Genomic DNA, 24,728 nt, shown 5'->3' with positions numbered 1-24,728 from the left:
TATATAATCACTGACAGTTATAAAGACTGGAATTTACCTTTATAATATAACTTTTAGTTAGGGCCCCTGGATTTTCCCTGACCATGTGACTTGACCATGAAAAACTCAGGGTGCTCGGGAGTATTTGTAGTTTATCATAAGGATCAAGAGTTTTTCCTGGTCAACTCACGTCTCAGGGCAATATTTATCAGGTCGTTTCAAATAATTGGTCATCAAGGGATGTTACTAAGGTAGTGAGGAAAGGAGGCTGTTCAAAACAATTGGGACGCAACCTTCCCTTTTATTGTAATATTCAATCTCTAACACTAGATGGCGTACGTTACCAGCTCTGAATTGTGGACACGAGGTGAAACACAACCCACCCCAAACATTTTTTAAGACTATGGCCTTGGTTAATCAGTTTTGAATCTGATATCTAAAGTCATTGAATAATGAGTTCAAATTTGGTTGTTTGTTGGGTTGTTGCCCTTTTCTTTTGCATAAATCTGGTGTAATAACTATAATAACATTAGAATGTCTGGTGTTTACATTGAAGGGTGAGGAAAACAAACATTTACTTGGGAGTGTCCTCCTGAATAAAGCTGAAATGAGCTTACAACGATACCATGATACAACTGTCACCACAACCACCACATAAGAACAAATTGAAACAAAAAATAAAATGGTAAGAAAAGTATTAGAATTTACTGACCACATGAAGGAGTTAACAAAGCTGGAGCTGAGGGTTTAAATCCCATGCTCGGTGGCACAATTCAGCTAATTGGCATAAGAAATGGAAGATGTCAGGAATCTCTCACCCAAAGATCTTGTTTGGAATAACAAACAAGCGAAAACCAGCTAAAGTGACTGGATTGGAAAGCATTCTGCATAAAAGGAAACGAGGAAAGTTGAGGATGTTTTTGTGTTGTACAGCAATGACGTTAGAGGTGGGTATTTGTATGTGTCTGTCGGTCTGTCCCTATCTGTCTGTCTGTCTGCCTGAATCTCTCTGTTCAAGACCCTTAGGCTACTATAGCAAAATATGCATAAAAGGCTTAGGTGATCTATCTATTACCAGTAGCCTAGATATGCAATTCTGCTTCAATTCCCCTCTGCAATTATTACATGTATGTTGTGTTCAATGACAGATGTTTACATGAAAATGAACAATGAGTGCAGAGCTAGAGGGTCTACCATCGTTATATGTGTAGCACGTACACACACACGCTTCCAATGCACCGTGTATTCATTCGGGTGTGCGCGTACTTCCATGCGTGCCACCCGTGTGAAAAATAGGTTTTTAGCACACTTGTTCTGACGTCACTTGCATCGATCTTTTTGCATTTTCCTTCTCGTTGCACGTCGTTGTTGTCACCTGCAAAATATTCAATACTCCCAAGGAATACAATGCAATATTTGGATCATGTTTTTCCCACTAGATATCTAAATACGCACAACATTTTTTATTTTACCATTCGGTTTTGCGGTTTGCTTCGATAGTGATTTGGTGCGCGAGTGACTGGCTGCAGTGGAGCTGTTCATTCAATACAAGCGCGACACTTGGCGATGAAGCTGAAACCACCAGCTACAGAAGCGTAATCTCTTACATTGCCAAAATTACGGGCGGAATTAAATACAACTCTCTGTCTCCGGCCTCTCAAAGGAGAGACAGGAGGTTCATCATGTCTGCTAAAGAGAGACTAAAAGGGAAGGTGACCAAAGACAGCGTCACCTTGCTGCCTTGTTTCTATTTCGTTGAGGTAGGTGAGTTTTACCATTCCGCGACAGCTCCAATGCGCATTGAACCGCTGGCGCTGGAGTAGCCTAGAGAAACAATGTGTTTTGAATGAATATACGGTGACTGACAGCGGAAATGTAACGATATACAGCTGTATCATATGTTATGCACAACACCACATTGCCTACAGGTAGCCGCGCAGAATGTGTGGCAGTCACGGCGGCACTGTGTATTGGTATGGCAGTCACGTTGAAGGCTAGGATGAATGATGAGGCTGCCCTGAAACTACTTATTCAAGGTTAACGAGCTGGCGGTGGGGACTATCTTCATGTCTTTCTGTCATGTGTCATATAACAGATTCATACAGTAGCCAATCAACTGAAGTGTTGAACATGACAAACAATACATAATTTCACTCTCATCTGAATAGTCACATCACTCTTGTTTCATATCTGTTTCATTGCTCATATAACTCAACACCCACATCATTTAGAGAGTGTTCATAAAAACTAGTTGGACTATGCAAAAATGACTCAATGAATTAAGCATGTTTAGCCTTGTTTGTTTTCTCCCAAGCAGGGATCATGAATATTAATATGCCATGCCAGTTTATGCAGGCCTACTGTTTTAAACAGCCTGTTACACCCATGTCAAATATTAATGTAGCCAAGGGTTGATTCATTCATTTGCATTTTGTGTGATTCGAGGCCTAATCAACAGACAGGTAGTAATGGTACCTGCTGAATCTGGGAGTTCTCCATGATGGTGAAGACTGCTGTGTAGTTACAAAGCATTACTGTGGGTTTAATGACGCTCCACCAAATATGTAGGCCATGTTTTCCATTCATTATAGATCGATTGATGATTAACTATAGATGATTACCTGAAAAAAAACATCAGGTTGGTCTTTGAAATAATGGATTTTAGAATCAGAATCCACATAGACATCATACAGAACATACAATATCGGAACACTAACCATAAAACATAAAACTCTAGAGTGTATTATAGGCTGATTACAGTGGGAATATACAATTAACAGATGGGAAATATCTATATAAGCAGAGGGAGGGATGTTGCCTTGGCGAATACAGTATACAGTGTTGGGCCATTGCAATAGAGTGCAGATTGGTATTCGAGGTCATTGATGACAAGGTGCAGTAATCGGCCCAATGCAAAGTCACTTAATCCCTATGAGCCTGATGGCTGGTTGATGAGGGCCACAGCAGGGGGGAAACTGTTCAGGTGGCAGGCGGTTTTGGCCATGAGTCTTTGAGAGATGGGGTGTCCGGGGTGGGCGGCGATGATCTGACCTACACGCTTACTTGTCCTGGAGGCGTGCTGGTCCCTGATGGAAGGCAGGTGACAACCAGTGACCAGACGATGCACTGCAGTTTGCCCTTGCAGCGGGTAGACGCAGATCCAAACCAGACGGTGATAGAAGAGGTGAGGATGGACTCCTTTGGTCACGTTTTCCCCCTATACTAGGCTATATGACCTGGTTCTTGAATGGACACATAGGAGAGGGCTAGATCCCCATATTAAGTTGGACAAGCTTTCTCATGGGGCTTCTAAACTACAGGCAGGAGGGTTGTATTACGAACATGTCGTTGAGATGCAGAGGTTCCCTTCACGTTGTCCGTCAAGCCGATGGAAGTCAACACTGACTTCTTTGCTTTCAGTCACTATTGGAAATATATGCCCTATGGATATGAGTTGAGGATGAACAACATAAATGTCCTGCTAACTTGTGGCTCTGACTGTTTAACTGGCCACAACTCCATATTAAGAAGGTCTTTGTAATGTTTGGTATGCTCAGTGTATGTCTGGATTGGAGAATATGTGGACCGTGCAGGCTTAAAGGCCCAGTGCCTTTAAGCACTGATGTTGGAATTAGAGCTGTTTAAAAAGACTGCCTGAAATTTCAGCCTGTTTTGGCTGGGTGGAGTTTTGGCCTGCCTGGTGACATCACCTGGAGTTAATAATATTTATATTATGTTAATAGACCTATAAGAAAGGAAGTTCCAAACCTCTCTGCCAATAACAGCTAGTTTTCAGTTTTCCCCCTCTCTACTCAGACCACTCCCAGACAGTCCTAGCAACATTTTTGATTGAGAAATTGCTCTTTACTAAGAAGCTATTTCTGTTTCTTATTGACCATTTTGATTGAAAGCAATCACAGTAAGGTACTTAATTGTTACCCAAAAAATATTTGATATTGAGATTTTAAAAAACAGCTGCATTGGACCTTTAACGGTCCAACTCATAACAGAGCTGGCTTTAGTTCAATAGTAGCCTCTGCCGAGTCCCCAACAACTGGACGGTCCAGTTTTCAAGGGAAATGGAAAGAGAGCCTGTGACGAGACTTCTACTTTTGGACGCTAACAAAGCGACCCTCCATCTTAACTCCTCCACATTTACTGGATTCATTGAACAGTGCACAAGAGAACCTCCCCCAACAGTTATTTTTCTTCTTCTGTTCAAGACCAGTATTTAGGGCAGGGGTATTAAAATCTTACCCTACGAGGTCCAGAGCCTGCTGCTTTTCTGTTCTTCCTGATCATTTATTGCACCCGCCTGGTGTCCCAGGTCTAAATCGGTCCCTGATTAGAGGGGTACAATGGGGAAAAAAGGCAGTGGAACTGGCTTCGAGGTCCAGAGTTGAGTTTGAGGGATGTAGGGGATCTAGTTTCACGCGTGTCTTTTATGGCTGCTACGTTAGGTTAGTTCAATAGTTCATTCCATTCTATACCATTCTATACCATTCTTGGAAGCAGTGACTATAGTGGATGGCAAAGCTAGTTTTGACCAAATGTGGGTTGCTTTCTCCATCCCCATAAATGCACAACATGTCTGATATCAGTAAAAAAAAAGTCAGTGGAAAGGTGAGTAAAAAATAAGATTAGAGTAATGAAAATGGAGAACCACACGGTGGTACAGAGTATCTCGTTTTAGCACCATGGAGAGTTCTCTGCTCCAGCCTCTATTTCTTCCTCGGTTCATTTCTCTTTAGCCGATGTCGACTGTGTTTACTATGCTTGAGTAAGCATAAAGACGCTCAACGGGATATGAAGAACGGCTAACTCTTGTCTATGTGTGACATCAACAAGAAGGATTGCCCTGGGTAAGAGAGAGAGAGAAGAGAGAGAGAGAGAGTGAGTGATCATTGTAATATAAAAGTGTCATACCACGGGACTTAAATCACTGCCCTGGTGGCCCAGCCTGCTCTACCATGGGATTGAATAGAAGGGAATATCCAATGAAAAACAAAACGTTATATCTCTACCACAACAACAAAAAAATCATTATGAAAAGTGGAAACATGTAAAGTGTAATCCACAAACTCAATTGATGTATAATATGTTGGTAAAAGGTATGGTGACTATTTATTCAGAGCTACGGTAAGGAAATAAAAATGTGGCTGATAAACCATCGGTCGCTCAACCGGGGAAACTGTGTTATTCTAACATAAATATTCAATGTGACACTGCATTTTTTAAATATGCCCTTAGGCGGGGAACAACCCACTGCCCCTCCTTCAGTCGATTTACATCGGTGCTCCTTTACGATCGCTTAAGGACAGGCAAGATAATCGTGCAGATCATCATTTAGTTAAGTTCTTTATGGAGCTCAATTAGTCAATTAACTGGTGGCATCATAGCGAGCAGAGAGCCTACACAGAACCTGGATTGCAGTAATCGAACAAGATGCAGGAACAAGCTCTTAGAAAGCTCTTATTAAACGAGCATGAGGTTGCAAAGTGCTATCAGTATGGTGGGCAACCAGGCAGCACAGCTCCTCAGGTGTTTGTTTGCGATTAGCTTTATACCCATGATTTTTTTGGCAAATGTAAGATGCTTCGGAAATGAATGCATGTGGATGGATTGGATTGTGATGAACAATACGGTAGAAATTGTGACACTGTGGCATATAGGCCTACTCTATATATCTCTTCATCATCATTCATGTTATGGAAGGGGCTCAGTTGCTTCAATGGTCCTGTGACTACGCGGCTTGGCTTGCGTCCATCTACCCTACCTATTTATTACTAGCGTTAAGCTACATATTATTCTGCAGCTTTACCCCAATATTTAGTGCATTGCAACGTAATTGAACTAATATTAAGTCGCCATTGTTGTGTTTGAAGAGATGTGCCGCTTCATTCACCTTGCTTCTGTGTTTGTTTGGTTATACTGTCATATCAATAACGTCTCACACACGAGCAGATGGTTTAAGAAACGTTTCACAGTTCTTAGTTTACATGGTCCACATTTAGCTATCATTAAAAGTAAGAAATTACTCACTTTAGATATATATGTATATACATTTTTAATTGTATTTTTTTACCCCTTTTTCGCCCCAGTTTGTAGTTACAATCTTGTCCCATCGCTGCATCTCCCGTACGGACTCGGGAGAGACAAAGGTCGAGATCCATGCGTCCTCCGAAACACAACCCCGACAAGCCACACTGCTCGCTTATTGACACACTGCTCGCTTAACCCGGAACCCAGCCGCACCAATGGGTCGGAGGACACACTGTAGAGCTGGTGACCCGAAGTCAGCGTGCATGCGCCCGGCCCACCACAAGGAGTCAAGAACATCCCGGGCCGGACAAACCCTCCCCTAACCCGGACGACGCTGGGCCAATTGTGCACTGCCTCATAGGTCTCCCGGTCGCAACACAGCCCGGGATCGAACCCAGATCTCTAGAGACCCCTCTAGGACTGAAATTCAGTGCCTTAAATCGCTGCGCCACTCGTGAGGCCACATATATTTATACATATATTTTTTTACATGCAGCAATTTTGTGAAATCATACAACAATTAATGTGTACTAGAGTGATAGAAAAATAACAGGAGCTAAAGCAAGTATTCACTGAATACCACATTAGAATGTTGACAGGAAGAAATGTTCTAAGGAATGTTCCCTATTGTAGATCACTTTGATAGTGGTTGTCTGAACAGGAGAGTGGGAGGCTGGGTTTCATGAATCATATTGTGAACCCATCCAAGAGACTGCTGCATTCCCAGTCACCTCAACTCATCCTCAGACATCAAGTGGGATTTGGGGACCTTTCAATCATCATGGCCTGTTTACCAATGGAATTATCAATTGAAACTCGAAACGTGAGCTTTCAGCAGCCTTTTAGAGATGTTAATTGTTACATTGTTTCCCCCATGTCCGATGTGTGCTTCCGATCCTAGGGGGAGGCAATGTGCCGCATTGGGTGCCCATTCACATTGCCTCGTGTGGTGGTGCCACATTTTGGAGCAGGGGTCTAGTTTCTCTCTGTTGAGTACGTAAATGTACGGCCTCTGTATTGTTTCGGGCTTAGGGATTGTATGGACGTATGGTTCTATGCTATTATTAGGAGTGTAAATACTGTGATGTATTTTCAGAAAGATAATGTCACCTCTGTAGAAGTGAGTTGGTATGACCCATTACAGGTAGGAGTGTTACCAACTAGGGTGCATGTTTTGACCTTCAGTTTGTTTCAGACCTTCAAGGGCTGGAGGAAATGGGTAGACCGCGAAAAATGTATCTGCGTTGTCCCTCTGCGATAGTAATGATGCTTGTTCTGTGTGCAGCTTTAAGGTAAAGCAGCTGTCGGACACTGTGAAGTTTTTACCAGACAGTTATTCTGTCTTTTCTGATTTTCTAGGATCCGCTTTGTCAAATATCGAGTTGACTGCCTACCACTATAATCGTGCTGTAAATAGAACAGCTGACTCCTAGAATCCTTCATTTTTGAAGAAGTGTACATTTCTTGAATTAGAGCTCATTCAATGCTTGAAGCTGGAGAAACTCGCAAGAGCGATAGGGGAGTGGAGTTTCTCCTTACGATGTAACCTTTGCATGACTCTGTGACCTTGAACCTGGTTCCCTGGTGGTCGCTAAGACTGTAACTTTGGCACAGTCTTCTAGTTGGTCAAGAAAACCCCAACCTCGTAGCTCTGTGTCCGTTTCTTGTTACTTACAGTGCCTTGCGAAAGTATTTTTTGCGACCTTTTGCTACATTTCAGGCTTCAAACATAAAGATATAAAACTGTGGATTGTATTTATCATCATTAGTCATTTAGTTCAACATTGGATCATTCAGAGATCCTCACTGAACTTCTGGAGAGAGTTTGCTGCACTGAAAGTAAAGGGGCTGAATAATTTTGCACGCCCAATTTTTCAGTTTTTGATTTGTTAAAAAGGTTTGAAATATCCAATAAATGTCGTTCCACTTCATGATTGTGTCCCACTTGTTGTTGATTTTTCACAAAAAAATACAGTTTTATATCTTTATGTTTGAAGCCTGAAATGTGGCAAAAGGTCGCAAAGTTCAAGGGGGCCGAATAATTTCGCAAGGCACTGTATATTTGTTTGGTTAATCAATAGTCCTCACGCATCCTCAGCAGACTGCGTGCTATGCCATTCCGTTGCTGTTGTAATAATGTGTCATCCCCACTGCAAGGGGTACATGGAAACCGCCTGTGTGATTTCTGGAGAAGCACATTTCTCACAGAGCTCTTGGGTTGTTCTGAAGTGGAGTGCACTACGAAGGGAGAATTAATGGGAAATCTACCCTATGTAATCGCTGTGCTTTCATAAACCCCTCGTTTTGTGTTCTCCATGTTCACAGTTTGTGTTGTTGTGTTGGTTCTGTATGCACTATGCGGTGTGGTACACAGTGTTGTTGTGCTTGGGTAACAGATGGTTAACAACAAAGTGCTAGGCGATAAATCTCTTAAGACTGTGGAATTCTGTCGGGATCCAATCACTCTTTAGCGCAATGGTGTTTCATATCAAACCAGTTATCATCATTGTATTCTCTATGTTTCTTAGTTTGCTAAATGAAGTCGCTAAACGGAAACAGGGGCCCCTTTGTGGCCCTGTCTGGAAGAGCATTGCTGTTTAAAAAGGCTATCGTCTCAGTGCTCAGGAAGGATGTCATTTTGAAGAATAGTGGGTTGTATTTTGGATGGCTTGTCCGACAGGGCTCTTATAGTAGTTTGCTTTCTGTCTGCTTTTCTGTCTTTTCTGTCTGCTTTTCCCCCCTCTCTGTCTCTCATTTCTCTCCCTCCTCTCTTTCTGAAACATCTGCCTATTGCGCTCCTCTGCTTAATCTCTCTCTTTCTCTTTCTGTCTTCCTCTATCCTCCTCTCAACCTCATCTCTCTCTCTGTCTTCCCTACCATTCCCCCTCTCCCCTCTCCCTCCCCACTCTCTCCTTCCAGCTCCCGATCATGGCTTCCTCTGTGGTCAGCCTGTATTTCCTGGAGCTGACCGACGTGTTCAAACCGGTGCGGTTGGGCTACAGCTGCAATGACCGCAGTCTGAGCATGCCCTACATCAGGCCCGCTGAGGAAGTCATCCCTTTCCTCATGCTCTTCAGCCTGGCCTTCGCTGGACCTACAGCTACGGTCAGTATAACCACAAACCTCATCCCCTCCCTCCCTATTCGTTGCCTGAAGGGTATAGCATCATAGCCTGTTTCCAGATCTGTTTTTGGCGTCTTACCAACTCCTAGTCACGCCAAACAATGACCATGGAAGTTGGAAAGACAGTACGATCAGATGTGGGACCAAGCTAGTGGCATCAGTGTGCTCTTCAATTTACTTTCATTCCGGTGTTAGCTGAACTCACAGTCAGTGTTCAACCAAATGTATTCTTAGGGGATCACTTCTTAGGGTTTAGGGCCTGTGCTGGAAAACTCACTCCGTCCTGGTTTACTCACTGTGTGTGTGCTTAGTCCCCCTCTAAGGGTTCCATATTCAGATTGTCAGCTAAATTCACTCTTCATGTTTCATTTCTAAGGGCTTACTCACGGCCAGCATGCCCTTAATCTCAGTGTGTTCCCTCCTAAGGGTTCCTCCACATTTCAGTAGTCACATATGGTTTATTCATGCTGAATGAGAGTTCAGGGAGAATCCAACGGGCTTACTTACACTGTCTGAGGTTCACTTCAAAAAGGTATGCCTTTTCATATCTTAGCATGCTCATTTACCTAGACTTACTATATCAGAAGGGTTTTCTCCCAATGGTATGTCACAATGTGTTTACTCATGCAGATGAATTCACTCCTAGGCTGTATAATCACTTCTAAGGGTTCACTCACCCAGAAGTGTACACTCCCTAGGTTTTTTCCCCCTTTACAGTGGATTTACCTTTAGGGTCTAGTGAAGAATAGGTTTTCATTGTTTTCAAATATAATATCTCACTCTTCCAAAAGTGTTCTTTCTTTGGGCTCGTAAGGATTTCAAGTGCCATCACTTTGCTAAAGGTCTTGGTTTTGGAATAGTTTCTTCCATAAAGATAACATCTATGGTGTTCTATCTATCGTCTCTTCTCTATATTAGACACTGCTCGGGGGAGAAAACAACAGACCTGAAGGTGTCCGCGATACAGTTTCCCATGGACCTTTTATGGAAAGTGTTGGCCTACACGTTCCAAAACATCTTCAGATTTCTCTGGTTAATAATTGCGTGTTATATTCATACAATCCTTAGCATCACTCTGCTGCTGCTGCTCTCTCTATGGTCCTCAGCAAAAATTCCCCTGACAGCGTCTCGCTCGGCGACACATTCTCTTTCTCTCTTTCGGCTGTTATCACCTAGGCAACCTGCGGGGTGTTGTGCTTCTTGCGGTGTCATGCTTTGTCTCTCAGACCCATACAGTTTGGCTGGCGCTGTCAGCTTCTATTTGGACTGTTGCCCACCTAGGGCCACTGGCTGAACATCAACACAGACAGACAGACAGACAGGCAGACAGACAGACAGGCAGGCAGGCAGGCAGGCAGGCAGGCAGGCAGACAGGCAGGCAGACAGGCAGACAGACAGACAGACAGACAGACAGACAGACAGACAGACAGACAGACAGACAGACAGACAGACAGACAGACAGACAGACAGACAGACAGACACAAGACGGCCATATAAGCATACAAAAAATATTTTCAGTATAATGGCTAATGAGTCCGCCTCTAGCAACATGGGCTACGATGGTTAATGCAACTCCCCATCTCCCTCCTTGAGTCATTAACTTCATATTATCCCCCTTGATTGAGATAAATCATATATATAGATTCTATAACATCAATATTCTGTAGCAGGAGATTATTGATGGACTATAAATCCTGCCTATTTAATTTGTTCCCACTCGCTGATCCTCTCATCATTAAAGTAAATGCAGGCAATTATGTATTTAATGTTATGTTCCTCCTACTGTGCCGAACGCACACTTTACATTATACAGTATAGGCTATACTTTAGTAATTGCTCCTAGAATGGACATGTGTTCATTATTATTATTATTTGTTTTGAATAATGTTTGTAGGGGCTTTAATATTGCAAATAGATTGTGGCTTCAATCATTGTACAGTAATTGTCTGCATTCTTTCCAATCCCCCATATATATATATATATATATATACATATATATCATTTTTATTTTATTTTTTTAAACAAATATAAATATTCTTTTAAATATGTACACTGCATTCAGAAAGTACTCAGATCTCTACACTTTTTTTCAACATTTTATTTTTGGGAAACGATTACTGTGATTCATCCTATACTGTTCCGAACATCATTACCTCTTAGCAACAGATGTGGGATACATACACACACTCTCCCCACCCTTCCCCCACAAACAACCACAAGCTCAGATGTTCAACAGTTGTTCCATCCCCGAGGCCAACTCAAGAGAAGACTTGACGTGCGAATGCATATACAGTTGCAGCTGTTTGAGAAGGCATGCAAAATTGAGCAAGAATGGGGAGGTTTTCAAGTCCTAGCTGAAGGAGCTCAGATACACCCCTTTCCCCTGAAACACACGCACGCTGGTCCCCCGTTGTGACCATTTCCCCAAGCATCTCTGAGCATCTCACATTATGTATGTGTTCATACATAATTGAAGTTATCCCCTGGAGTTTTCTCCATGTCGATGTTTTCCTCTTTCTCATACAGTCTGTCATTGTATGGTGTTTCCCACCTGTTCTCATGGAGTAGATATATTTCCCCCTGCTGCTTAGATGGTTCAACCCAGATGTACAGTGTTTCCCCAACAGGGTAATTTGTTTCTCACCCCGCAGGTGAGATAGTACGTGCCAGCTGTCGTGGGGAGTTTCCCACGCGGGTCCTGTGGTTTGTCCCAGCTGTGTTCCTGTGTAGTAACCAATCTCTACCTTAGCATGGCACTGGGAGCCGTGGGAGGTGTCAGACTGTAGTAGCTGCCTCTTAGGCAGCCAGTTAGTGTAGCTGCCTCAGAGGCATGTAGTTATTTTAGCTGCCTCAGGTGGTGGAGCAGCCCTGCATTCACTTTAGCCATCTCTCCTTCACTAACAGATGCTGCTATCCACTGAGATTATGAATACATTATCTGTCAGTGTTGGCGTCATTACCTAATACATTTCTAGTCAATTCAGGAGCAATCCTATGAATAAATTATTTGGTCCAATTATTCAACATACAGAAACTGAACTAGGATGGACCCCAAACCTGGTCTGTGTTAATTAAACCCTCCCTCTGTCTGTCCTTTCTGTCGAATCTCTTCTTAGATAATGATAGGAGAAGGTATCCTGTATTGCTGTCTGTCTAGGAGAAAGACTGGGGTCAAAACAGAGGCCAATATCAATGCAGCCGGCTGCAATTTCAACTCGTACATACGGCGTGCAGTTCGGTTTGTTGGTAAGTTTAGGTATTTTCTCAATCGTGACATCTTGAAAACATAATGGCGTATCTAACTTCACAACACTGAAACAGCTGTGTAGTGAACACCCACATTTTCTGCATAGTGTTTTGTCTTGTCTTTTGGTGATTAGCTGAGTAATACCTCCCTTGCTCTCCACTTTCTGCCCCCCCCATCACTCTACCAGGGGTCCACGTATTTGGACTGTGCCTCACGGCTCTCATCACTGATGTCATCCAGCTGTCGACGGGCTACCACGCCCCATACTTCCTGACAGTGTGTAAACCCAATTACACCACGCTCAACTTGACCTGTGACGACAGCTCCTTCATCACAGAGGACTTCTGTTCTGGAGGAGCAGACCCAGCCATCATCAACGCTGGCAGGTCAGAGTGCTGATCTAGGATCATGTTTGCCATTTAGATCCTAAATAAAGATTAGGACTGGTGGAGGGGAACGTTATCCTAGATTTGAAGGGGAAAAGTAGGAGAAACTTCACCCTGGAGTTTGTAAACACAGGCACTGAAATTGTGCTCTGCAAGTAGCACGCAACGTCGTCTATAGTGGGCCGCCACAGATGGTCATTAAGCATATCGCTCCAATGTAGTATATGCAGAAGTTTCACACATTATTACAGCGAACACATTTCCCCGCCAGTAAACCAACAACATGCCTACTGTACATCTATCTGTTGTTCATATACTCTACATTGGGAAGCTATGTTACGAAATGCTCATTTGCAATGTTAAGAATAGCGCTAGCTTGCTAAACAACACCCACACTAGCCTCTACCTCAGGAGTGACTCACCGCCAGTCTCAGAGACATTAGTTTGTTAAAGGCACTTAAAGGAAATAATCACCCATTTTAAATGTTATATCGGCCTGCTTGAACGGCAATACATGTAGCTCAGATACACATGAAAACATGAAATGACCCTGGGAATTGATAGAACATCGCTCAGAGAAGCACGAATACAATATAACATAAAAAATGGGTGAATCTTCTTTATTTGAATGTCTCCACTCTCCACCAAGTTGCTGGTTTAACTTAATAAATACTGTGTCTGACTCACTGTACAATGTAGCTGTCCTAGCTACGGTCTGCCGGTACAGAAATAAGAAGAGAGCAAGGAGAACCGGAGATGCTGTTCCTACAGCCCACTCGGTTCATCCCGGTGCACTTACGAAACAGGGAATGTGTGGCAGATCTGCCTGAACCCACACACAGACCAGGCAACTGAGTATTTCACAGCTATCATTTTCAGCTCTTACCAAGGCTGTCAGTTTCTGTTTACTCAATATGCGGAATCTGTACTGTGTGTATTCTGTTCTGTCCAGCCTCTCAGGAAGGGAAGTAGGCCTGTGCACATCTGCATGGAGATAGGCCCCTTTGTAATCCATGTTAGAAGGTCCCTCAGTTGTCAGATTAAACATTGTTGATTTTCTTATGATTAGCATATATTTTAAGTCCTTTAAGGGTGCTGTTTTCGTATTGTATAAATGATGTAGGCTATGGAATACTTTAATAGGCAAGTGAGTCTGGAGGAGGGCCATAGATGAATGACGGCTACAGCACAGTAGGTATGTGCTGCTCCTGAAGTCTGATTGTCCGTCATTTTTAATAAAGTGAATTAACAGCTGTATGTTGACTTCATTCCTCGGTGGCAAGCTAGTGCAGGCTAGGGATGTGACAATAACTCGCAATGCTTATGCTCAAACTGCTCAAAATATGGTCAGGGATTTGTGGGGCAAATATAACCAACTCATTGCTGTGGCAAATCGATCACGGGTTGCGCCCTTCACGGTGGATCTCCCTTCAGTCCGTCTCACCGTCTCTCAAGCGGAAGATAAAAAATGACCGTCTCCCTCTCCTGTCGTTCCAGGAAGTCCTTTCCCTCGCAGCATGCCACCCTGGCCGCCTTCGCTGCTGTCTACGTCTCTGTAAGTAATCCAGCTACAAGCACACATACACACACACACAGACGTACACACACATCCTTCTCCTCAGCCTACTGCCACACAGCAGTCTAGTCTAACTGGTCCTCATCCACTGGATGATGACCATGTGTCTTACTCTACAAATGTTTTCCATGTTACTCTATTTCGGTTTGGACAGTCTCTGTTAAGGTCAAACAAAAACATACATATTCCTTGGAATGGTTGAATTGGAACACAGTCGTAATGCAAATCAAGTTTCGACAAGGCACCTCTGCTAACAATTAAACAGCTATTTTATAGTGTATTGATTCCAGGCCTCTCTACAAACAAGAACAATTTGTCAAAATAGATAACTGTAGATAACTGTATAGACGATAGCTGAATTATTAGCTGTACGGCATCCATAGTAGGAACTCGCCAGTTGTCAGACAAAACTCCCTGGCTGTGGCCGAAATCTGTCTTGCCTACTACTTACTAAAACGGCATACTGCATACTACATGCTCATACTACATACTATTTAGAACATACTGTTTGGTAAAACTGAATGCAGTATGCAACAAATAACAGCATACTATATAATACATCTATACTGTGAAGGCATCATCTAATGTGCAATCGCGCTTGTTACCGGTCATTCGTTCATTTTTGTAGAGCGAGTCCCATATTCTGATTATCAGCTGTTGTCAATCGCACGTGGATCTGAAAAGACGATCCTCTTCCTCTATAGTGTGCAGACAATTCTACTAGATAATGAACCGAAATGAGTATGACATCCTGGCATTTAAAGAATGCATATACTTTAAAAGTTTATCTTTTCGCATACCCAAAATGCCTACTATTTAGAATGTAAGTATGGTGAGTTTTACGACAAAACTTCCACAGTTGCCAGTTGGCGACTTCCTAATATGGATGCCTGAGTAATGGCACACTGAGTCTCCTCTCTCCTCCAGATGTACTTCAACGCTACGCTGACGGACTCCTCCAAGCTGCTGAAGCCCCTGCTGGTCTTCACCTTCATTATGGGTGGCATCATCTGTGGCCTGACCCGCATCATCCAGTTCAAGAACCACGCCATCGACGTCTACTGTGGCTTCCTCATCGGAGGCGGGATCGCCGTCTACCTGGTGAGATGCTCTAGTAGATCTCTAGTTGATCACTGATCTTCTAGGTCTTGGTCCGGGGAGACTAACTGGTGACACTCGATGACTGTAGATCTGGGTCTGCGTATGGAAGAGAACCCTATCCCCTATAAAGTGCACTACTTTTTCTGGTCAAAAGAAGTGCACTATATAGGGAATAATGTGCCATTTCGGACACTCCAGGCTCTTTAGTCTTGGTCCTGGAGACCGACAAGAGGTGCAGGTTTTTGTTCCAGTCCATGTTGTAACACACCTCATTCACCTTGTAAATGACATGCCAAATTGATTTAGTTGAATTAGGTGTATAAGTATCATGATAGAACAAAAGCCTGCAGACCCGGTGGGTCGACCTGGACCAGGATGGAAGAACACTGATCTGAAGATTCATCTCATTGAAGCCATTCTTTCTAATACTAGAGCACACCTCTGATATAGCTAGCCTCTCATCCCCTTCTGGCATTTAGAAAAAAATAAGGTGCTATCTAGAACCTAAAACAGGTTTTCGACTGTTCCCATAGGAGAAACCTTTGAAGAACTATTTTAGGTTCCAGGTAGAACCCTTTTGTTTCCAGGTAGAACCCTTTTGTCTTCCATGTAGAGCTCTTTCCACTGAGGGTTCTACATTGAACCCAAAAGAGTTCTAACTTGAAATAAAAAGAGTTCTACCTAGAACCGAAAGGTTCTCCTATGGGGACAGCCAAAGAACCCTTTTGGAACCATTTTTTTCTAAGAGTGGAGCCTCTAGGAAAAGGTGCAACTGTCTGTCTGTATATTGATGGATGTAATGAATAGTGGCATGTTTTGCTAGCTTGTTTGTTGAGTCTGTGGTGCTTTTGTAAATGGGGTTCCAGAAATCCAATTACCGGCATGCTGAACAGAGCAGGATGCACTAGTTTTGAGCAATATGATTCATGCTGTTGTATGAGGGTGTCAATGTTTCAACATTATTCAAATACTGTTGGCTATAATTAGGCTACATGGTAATGGATATGTCACCAAAATGAAATGTGCATTGAATTAGCTTAATGTGCAGCATCAGAAATACATAACATGATTACGATTGGTAAAGATACTGTACAATACTGTGCATTTGCTCAAATCCTTTTCAGCAATATGCGGCAAAATATTGGATTTTCATGGTATTGGATCATGGACATGTATAAATAACAGACATGCACATCCCACAAACATTCATGTCACACCACCTACACCCACCCACACAATATCCTCACATTGAGGAATATTAAATCAGAAGTGCTTGAGGCTATGATGTGGCTATGATCGTGCCACTGACAATTTACCACGACAGTAATACAGTTGGCTGCTGCATTATCTATGACTCAGTGACTAAGACATGTCACATGACCAGTGGCACACCAAATCCACTGACACAATCGTGCAGACCTCATGTTGAGCGAATGGCTCTTTGCCCTTGCTTGGTTTTTTTAAATGTCTTTTTGTCTTAGATATGTTCACTGAATAATGCTTGATTGTGTACTAATGTCTGTCTACAGACGCCTAAGACAATTTTAGACAGTTATAGGTAGATACAGATATATTAGGTATAGGTAGGTAGGTAGAGGTAGCTCAGGATGGTAGTTCAACCTATAAAGAATGCTGTCATGGTCTGTCCTCCCTTCAGGGTCTGTATGCAGTGGGTAACTTCCAGCCTACTCGGGACACGTCCAGACAGCAGCCCCAGCCTCCCCCGCTCCGCGAGCCCCCCAGGAGCAACACCGTGCCCAACGTCAGCCAGAGCGCAGGGCGCCACCTGCAGCCCAACAGCCTCAACAGCATGAACAGCCTGAACAGCATCAGCACCACCGATAGCCTCACCGCCGCCCGTCCCGCGACCCTCCTGACCCGGGTCCCCTCCTGCCGTGAGTCCAGCTCCCTGAACAACCTGAAGAGGGCCAGTGCTGATGTGGAGTGCATCACCTCGTCAAGCACGCTGTGTAAACAGGACAGCCTGGTGACCTTTAACAGTAGCACGTTACCCAGGTCGCATGGCGGCTCGCTCCCCGAAGAGCACCGGGTCCCACGCCGCCACGCGAGCATCCACGCCTCCATGGACTCCACGCGCTCCAAGCAGCTGCTGTCGCAGTGGAAGAGCAAGAACGAGAACCGCAAGTTCTCACTGCAGGTGATGGACAGTGGGGTGGTGGTGGGACGCCACCATTCAACATCCTCCTCCTCGCCCCAGAGGACCATGGAGCTGAGGTGCAGCTCTGAGCCGTCCGCCATGGGCCTGGAGGCGGAGCTCCGTGCTCAGGGCCACATCCCCGCCCAGTACATGAAGCTAGCAGCTAGCATCGTGCCGCTGTCCAACCACCTCCCCCACAATGGGGGCAGCAGCGGCCTGGCCACGGGGGCCCGCGTCTCCATCCAGTCCCGGCCAGGCTCCTCCCAGCTGGTCCACATCCCGGAGGAGACCCAGGAGCACAACAGCAGCACCTCCACCAGGGAGGATGAGGATGACGAGGACAGAGATGATAGCTATGTCGGCGGTGGGATCCCCGGCGGGGGAGGATCAGCGCGCTCCAAGTGGCTGAAAGTGGCCAAAGAGGGCGCCCTGTGCAGGACTAACAGCCTAACTAACCAGCCGCGCATCATGCAGGTCATCACCGTGTCCAAGCAGCAGGGTCTGCTCCAGCACGGCAGCCCCAAGAGCTCTGAGGACGGTAGCGTGGTCAGCTGCACAGGCTCCATCCATTACAAGGCCCTGACGGACCAGGAGCCCGGCCAGGGCATCGTAAGGGTGGAGGCCCACCCGGAAAACAAGCCTGTGATCAAGCCTCCGGACGGCAGTGGCTCCTGGAGGTGGAAGCCGCAGGAGCAACGGGGTAGCATCCGTCAGTCCTTTGAGCTCAACGACCTCAACCGCGACTCGGAGAGCTGCGACTCGCTCAAGGACGTCTACGGCTCCATCGACGGGAGGATGAGTCAGACGGGTACGGACACTGGCAGCGAGCGTGGCGGTGGGGGAGGGGGTCACCCCTATGTGCACCACCCACACTACCACCACCACCACCCCCACCAGGGCATCACCACCATCCGTGTGACCCCTGTGGAGGTACTAAGTGGAGGGGGCAGCGAGGCCGCCTCCGAGACCCTTTCCATCGCCTCCAGTCGGGAGTCCACCCTGCGGAGGAAGGGCAAAATCATCCTGCTCCCGGATAGAGGTCCAAGTCCGGACAACTCCAGGAACTATTTCAAAGGGGCCTCCCCCACACCGCCCCCCACCCTGGGTCTGGCATATAGGGAGTGAACAGCTGCACAGTCAGCACTTATTCTTACCATTCCCCCTTACTGCCCATGTGGTGGTCCTATCTGCCCCCCCCATGAGTGGCCTTCTACACTGGATCTAGTCTGGACCCCACAACAAGACCAATGAGAACATTCAGCTCATAAACGGCTGTATATTATCAAACCCGTCATGGATTCAGTGGAGTTAGCTGGGCTGGATAAATTGTCCAATGGTCATATAGTTCATTAGAGCTATCTTAGTGTGTCTGGTCCAGGAAGGCCACTGTACAGTACATAGGGGTTTCTCCATTACTCAATAATCTGATCATTCTTCATTTTTCGCAGTTGTTTTACTGTTAGACCTGGGCTACCTTTTATTGGTGTGTGTTCTTTGAGAAAATGAAACTATAGCACGCACAATAATCCTTTAAGAATGCAGGAGACGCTGGATAATCGCCACAAGGTCATTTTGCGCACACTTTTCAACCCTCCTTTCATTACATTAACTTTGATCCATTTGAGAAGCACAACTTCTAACTCTTTTTATATAGTGGCTATAGTGGTTTGAACTAGGAATTTGATACTATTTTGTTATCACCCGGCAAGAGCCTTCGATGGCAATAAACCGTGCAAGTTGTTTATTAAGGGTGCGTTCCTAAATTCTCTCCGGAGTGCCAGAGGGTTGTCAGATTGTCTGTTTGTACATTCAGAGCGTTTCACTCTCGGAGCGTTCAGGGCGCACACTGGACGCTCTGGCCGAGGAGTAGAGTTGGCAGTCAACGGCAGTCAATCACCCAACCTAACTGGCTAAAGTTAGCTAGCTTGCTAGCTACTTCCAGACATAAATGAGAGAACAGCTCAGTCTGACCATTTTACTCCCCCTAGCAGAGCTGGTTGGGCTGTTTATGTTATCCAGAGCGTTGGTGACTGTAACTGTGCTGCTGGCAACAATTTACTAACGCTTTTTTTTGCCTATGTTTACTGATACTGGCCATATTCAACAGCTGTTGAGCGTTCGTACATTCATCAGTTATTCTGCGCTCTGGCACACTCAGACGAGAGTGCTCTGAAATCTGAGTAGATAGCCAGAGTGAATTTTATGAACACACCCAAAGTTGATAGACATGATGTTTTGTAGGCTTTTTCCATTGACGATCTGTTCTCTTTCTCAGCATATTAATATCCCTGTGTAATGTGACTGTCATAGTGTGTTGCACTTCATAGCAACTGCATAGTAAATGCATAGCAACTCTAGAGGTGCTTTTCATAATACAACTCTCTGACAATTGTGAAAATAAATGTTTCTATTTTTTTGCTATGTACTGTACATATTTATAGTACTCTGATTGTGCTGCCAACAATATTCACATGTCCTCATTTGCTTTTTGCTAATTATTGATAGTCTATTTTACCAGAGATGTGTTTATTCAAAGTTGTTGTTTTTGGATCTTTAGCAGGATATGCATTGATTTGGCAGATGATTTATAAAAGAGCGATGTTTTGAGAAATCACCAAATGTTGTCACCGGGGTTAGAAATCCCAGTAACTCTCCCAAAATCCCCAGGTTTTTCAGAAGTCGTGAGTGAATTTCCTCCAGACGCTGGGATTCTTACAACCGGGATTTCTGGAAACCAGTATGTCATGCTTTTTTTTTTTTAGCTCACAGTGGTATACAGTGGCAAATACTGTATATTAATAGACGAACAGGGGCAGTGGATACAGTGTGTAAGATAATTGATTAGTAGGGGCAGTGGGTTAACTATGTAAGATAATTGCTTACTAGGAGCCTTAATAAAAAAAAACATTTCTTAAAGATGGGAAATTCAAGAAGGACTTTGAGTCTTTGTGTCCTTTGTTGCCTTTTAAAATAAGTATACTAATAAGTATTTGTGGGTTTTGATAATCATTTTGATAAAGTATCCTTTTTCCTATCAGCTCATATAGCCAACTAAAATCTATAACTGCTGTACATGTTGTGAATGCTACTCACTTTGCGCTCAACTCATTTCGTTGACTCATTTTCAAGTAAATGTATCTATTGATGAGTGCCATAAAAAGGAAACCACTCTCGGGAGAGGCTTCTCTTCCCAACCCATTGCTATGCGCACACGAATTGGTCTAATTATCCGGTTGATTTTCCAGATTGGACAATGTGACAGCCAAGCCTGTGCTGTGGACTTTGGTTGTACTGTTAGATTAAATTAAATCATACATTAGTCTCCCTTGGGCTATAATGTACAGTGTACGAGTCACGACTGAAGCCCTGTTTATACCTGGTTCTAACATGCGTCCTTTCTTGATCTTGTTCACATTCTGACTGCATTGTGATTGGATTGTGATCAGATCTTTCAGCCCACATCCGGAGGTAGTCAGGTACACATAGGTAGTCAGGCACACAGGTATAGACAGATGTGGACAGTTCAACAATTTTAAATCATCGTTATCTCGCCCTTTAAAATCATTGACAGATGGCACCATTGACTTATGTCAATATGTGTCTTAAAATAAATAAATATTATTTTGAAAGAATAGCAGTCAAACAATTTACATACAGGGAGGAACCAGGAAATCAGATACCAATGCAGACACAGTGGACGGATTAGGCTTTTCACACCGGATATTTTTCAGAGGAGATCTGATTTGTCAAAAGACCAATTTGTGAAACAAAGATCAGAACTGGGCTACCTGTGTAAATGCAGCCTTTGAGACATTTTAATACCACATTAGATACATTTCTGAAAATGTGGGCACAATCAGAGTGTGGGCAAGATCAGCACAAAGAACGCATGTTAGCGCCAGGTATAAAGAAGTCTTGAGAGACGAGGTTGTATAATGCCAATACCATCCCTCTCCCTCCCACAAGAGGAATAGTAAACAAGTGAGTCATAATCGGTCGAAAGCAAGTTTATTATAGTAAACTAAAACTGAAACTAAAACTAATCATGAAAAAACAATTTAGTAAAACAAAATTATTAACAAACCTGTTTGAAAAACTAAAACTATACTGAAACTATTATCTTTGACTCCAAAACTAACTAAAATAAAGCATAATGAATTATGTCCAGTTTTATATTTTTATTTTTTTTACGAACAAATTGGGTGTTAAATGCGGTTTTCAAGCTTTTGAATCTGGTGGGTAAAATGCGTCCAGGAGATGGCGACGTTTCAAATAGGCCTAGTTTGTGAATCGCTACAGAGAGGAAGAGGCGAAGCAAGAGGCTTGACTCTCCCCCAAAATCTGCCATGCGGAGAAAAAAAACAGGCAGCAGAGGAAGTGGGGATTTCTTTGTATGCAGCTGACAAATTTGGTCAAAACACATTTGAATTGCTAATTTGCTGTGTGAGGCATATTTGATCGAATAGCCGTAATGTTTATATCGTTAAGTGGACTCACGTGGAATTCCGACAACTTTGAGAAAAACAATTTTGCAGTGATGAAAAAAGTACCCAGTAGTCATACTTGAGTAAAAGTAAAGATACCTTAATAGAAAATGACTCACATAAAAGTGATATGGTGGTGGATCTTTGATGTTATGGGGCTATTTTGCTTTCACTGGTCCTGCGACTCTTGTTAAGGTCAACGGCATCATGGCATCATTTAGCCAAACGCCTGGTTGTCTCTGCCTGGATGCTGAAACTTGGCCACAAGTGGATCTTCCAGCAAGACAATTACCCCAAGCACACATCAAAATCCAGAAAGAAGCAGTCCATAAGCACAGACAAAGAATATCAAGGATCTGGAAGGATTCTGTATGGAGGAATGGTCTGAGGTCCCTCCCGATGTGTTCTCCAACTCATAAAATATTTTAGAAAAAGGATCAGTGTCATAATCTTCGAACACTATCACTAGCTATCACTAGTTATCACTAGCTATCACTAGTTATCACTAGCTATCACTAGCTAAAAATAGTCTAGGTAATTTGATTCTTCTTACATGTACAGTACTACTAAATGTAAAAAGCACTGGTGTAAACATACTCTAGAGAAAGTTTCCTATCACCATATGTTTTGCTATTCCAGATCTTTCGCTATTCCTTTTTTTACATTGAGATTGATTTAATAATTTCTAATAATTGTATTTAATAATTTAAAACTAACCTATGACCTTAAAAGTCACCTTATGTATAACTGCCTCCCAGTTGCAAGAAGACGACATCCCAAAAAACACCCCCAAAAAACTATGCAACACAAATAGCTCCTAGCCTCCCATGCATGCTGTCTGTCCCTAACACTAAAACTGAAACTAAGGGCTCTATTAAATCCATAGCGCTGAAGATCCGCTATACAGCGTGATTGTCAATTTAAGGCAACGTTCCCCGCGGGCGCGGCGACTGCATTCACTGTAAGCGTTGCATATGTCGGCTCAATCGGAAATTACCTTTACATTTTAATGCGGATCTTCGGCGACCCTCTGGCGATACGGATTGAATCCAGCACTAAATAATATCAAAACAAAATATAAATATTTTTATACAACTCAAAACTAAATCAAAACTAACGAATCAGGTCGGAAAACGAACTGAAACTAAGCCGAATTTCAAATAAAAATGTCAAAACGGATAGAAATAAAAGTGAATATTAAAAACACAACTATTACAACCTTGATCTAAAGTACAGAAGTGAAAAAATAACATTACTTTCACTAACACTGGTTAGTGGCACTGTAACTATCACACCTGATCTATATGTGTGTGACATGCTGCCACTGAACAAGACAATTGTTCAAGGACAAATAATCAATGATTTATATCCAGTTTGTTGTGTACTAAGGTAGAACCATTCAGCAATCTATAAATGTACGTAGGGCGTGTATAGTACGTATATTATAGTAGGCTGATACCTTTACAAAACTGTGCCAAGAGCTTACTGCACATATACAGCAGGGGTCTCAAAGCCATTTCGCCGGGGACCACGTTCTCTTTCAACGAGGTTAAATCAAGGTCCGACCGCATGAAATACGTTTGTGGCCCGTGGGCCGCCAGTTTGAGACCCCTGACATGAGTGTTATGCGTATAGAACACTATCTACTCATGAAGTAACATGAGATATCTACCACAGTATCATTTTGTTTTACAGTGGTCATGATATATCGGTCGCATTTGGATTGCCAAGATAAGGAATGTAATTCAGTTTGTTTGTGTCTGTACACAATAATATGAACGTAAGATGTATTAAATGAAGATATTGTTAAAAATGTCCATCGGTAATCACGTTTTTTTTTTTGTGTGTGTGTGTGTTTTTCTTTTCAGTGACACTGAATTGATATTATATAAATATTCTACATATTTTTTATGTCTCAAAGGGTATATTGGAGGTGACAGCTTAAGGGGAAAATGTTTCATATTTGCCTGTATACTTTCATGATGGCTTTAAACTGTGGTCATATCTGCATGGTCATTTTGATATGTACTGTATCTAAAGGCTTATTTTTTTGTATATGACACCTTTTGAAAGTTCTGGCTGGTACCTTGATTTATACCTACTCAATTGATCAATCAATCAACCAATTGATTAACTCTGAATTATTTCTATCACTGTAAATACAATATTTGTAACTTTGCCATGCAGACAATGTTGTTAGGAAAGCATATCTACAGAAATAAAATCCTGTTTGGCAGAAGAAGATGTTTTGATGTTTAATAGACTGAGGATGCATTTATACAGAGTTGAGAGCATAGAAATGGAATTTATAATAATCTAGTCATTCTATTTCTATGGTCGAACTGTCAGTTGGCTTTATTATACATCTGCAAACGTTGGCCTGTGCACATTCAGAACAGATGTGGTGATTGGCAGATAGCTTTGTGGCTAGCGAAACAGAAGCCTCAGTCAGAAGTCGCTCTTATTTAGAGGGTCGAATTCCAATCATTGTGTATAATGATACCACCAGACATACTCTGTATTCCACATTCTAAATACACTCTGTATTCCACATTCTAAATACACTCTGTATTCCACATTCTAAATACACTCTGTATTTCACTATTCTATGGAGTTGACTATGTCTAAATAT

The 24,728-nt window shown here is 43.1% G+C and overlaps 1 protein-coding gene across 1 annotated transcript; it reads left to right on the top strand.

Annotated features, from left to right (window-relative positions):
* Nucleotides 1-1,421: 1,421 nt before the first annotated feature.
* Nucleotides 1,422-18,804, top strand: LOC115114288 (phospholipid phosphatase-related protein type 4-like). Its single transcript, XM_029642402.2, has 7 exons — nucleotides 1,422-1,739; nucleotides 8,941-9,126; nucleotides 12,261-12,390; nucleotides 12,579-12,777; nucleotides 14,275-14,332; nucleotides 15,281-15,454; nucleotides 17,112-18,804. Exons 1-7 carry the CDS (start codon nucleotides 1,662-1,664, stop codon nucleotides 18,735-18,737), a joined length of 2,451 nt encoding a protein of 816 aa, XP_029498262.2. The 5' UTR covers nucleotides 1,422-1,661; the 3' UTR covers nucleotides 18,738-18,804.
* Nucleotides 18,805-24,728: the final 5,924 nt, after the last annotated feature.

This window comes from Oncorhynchus nerka, linkage group LG9b, assembly GCF_034236695.1.
Source record: "Oncorhynchus nerka isolate Pitt River linkage group LG9b, Oner_Uvic_2.0, whole genome shotgun sequence".
Lineage (NCBI taxonomy): Eukaryota > Metazoa > Chordata > Actinopteri > Salmoniformes > Salmonidae > Oncorhynchus > Oncorhynchus nerka.
The sequence above is the reverse complement of the archived record's forward strand: the minus strand, read 5'-3'. Positions and strand labels throughout refer to the sequence as shown.

What these genes read in the sequence shown, in the direction of transcription:
- LOC115114288 (XM_029642402.2), top strand. Translation starts at nt 1,662, where the DNA reads ATGTCTGCTAAAGAGAGACTAAAAGGGAAGGTGACCAAAGACAGCGTC. An exon ending in GCGTGCAGTTCGGTTTGTTG is followed by an intron (nt 12,391 to 12,578) that starts GTAAGTTTAGGT and finishes TCACTCTACCAG; the next exon opens with GGGTCCACGTATTTGGACTG. An exon ending in GCGGGATCGCCGTCTACCTG is followed by an intron (nt 15,455 to 17,111) that starts GTGAGATGCTCT and finishes TCCTCCCTTCAG; the next exon opens with GGTCTGTATGCAGTGGGTAA.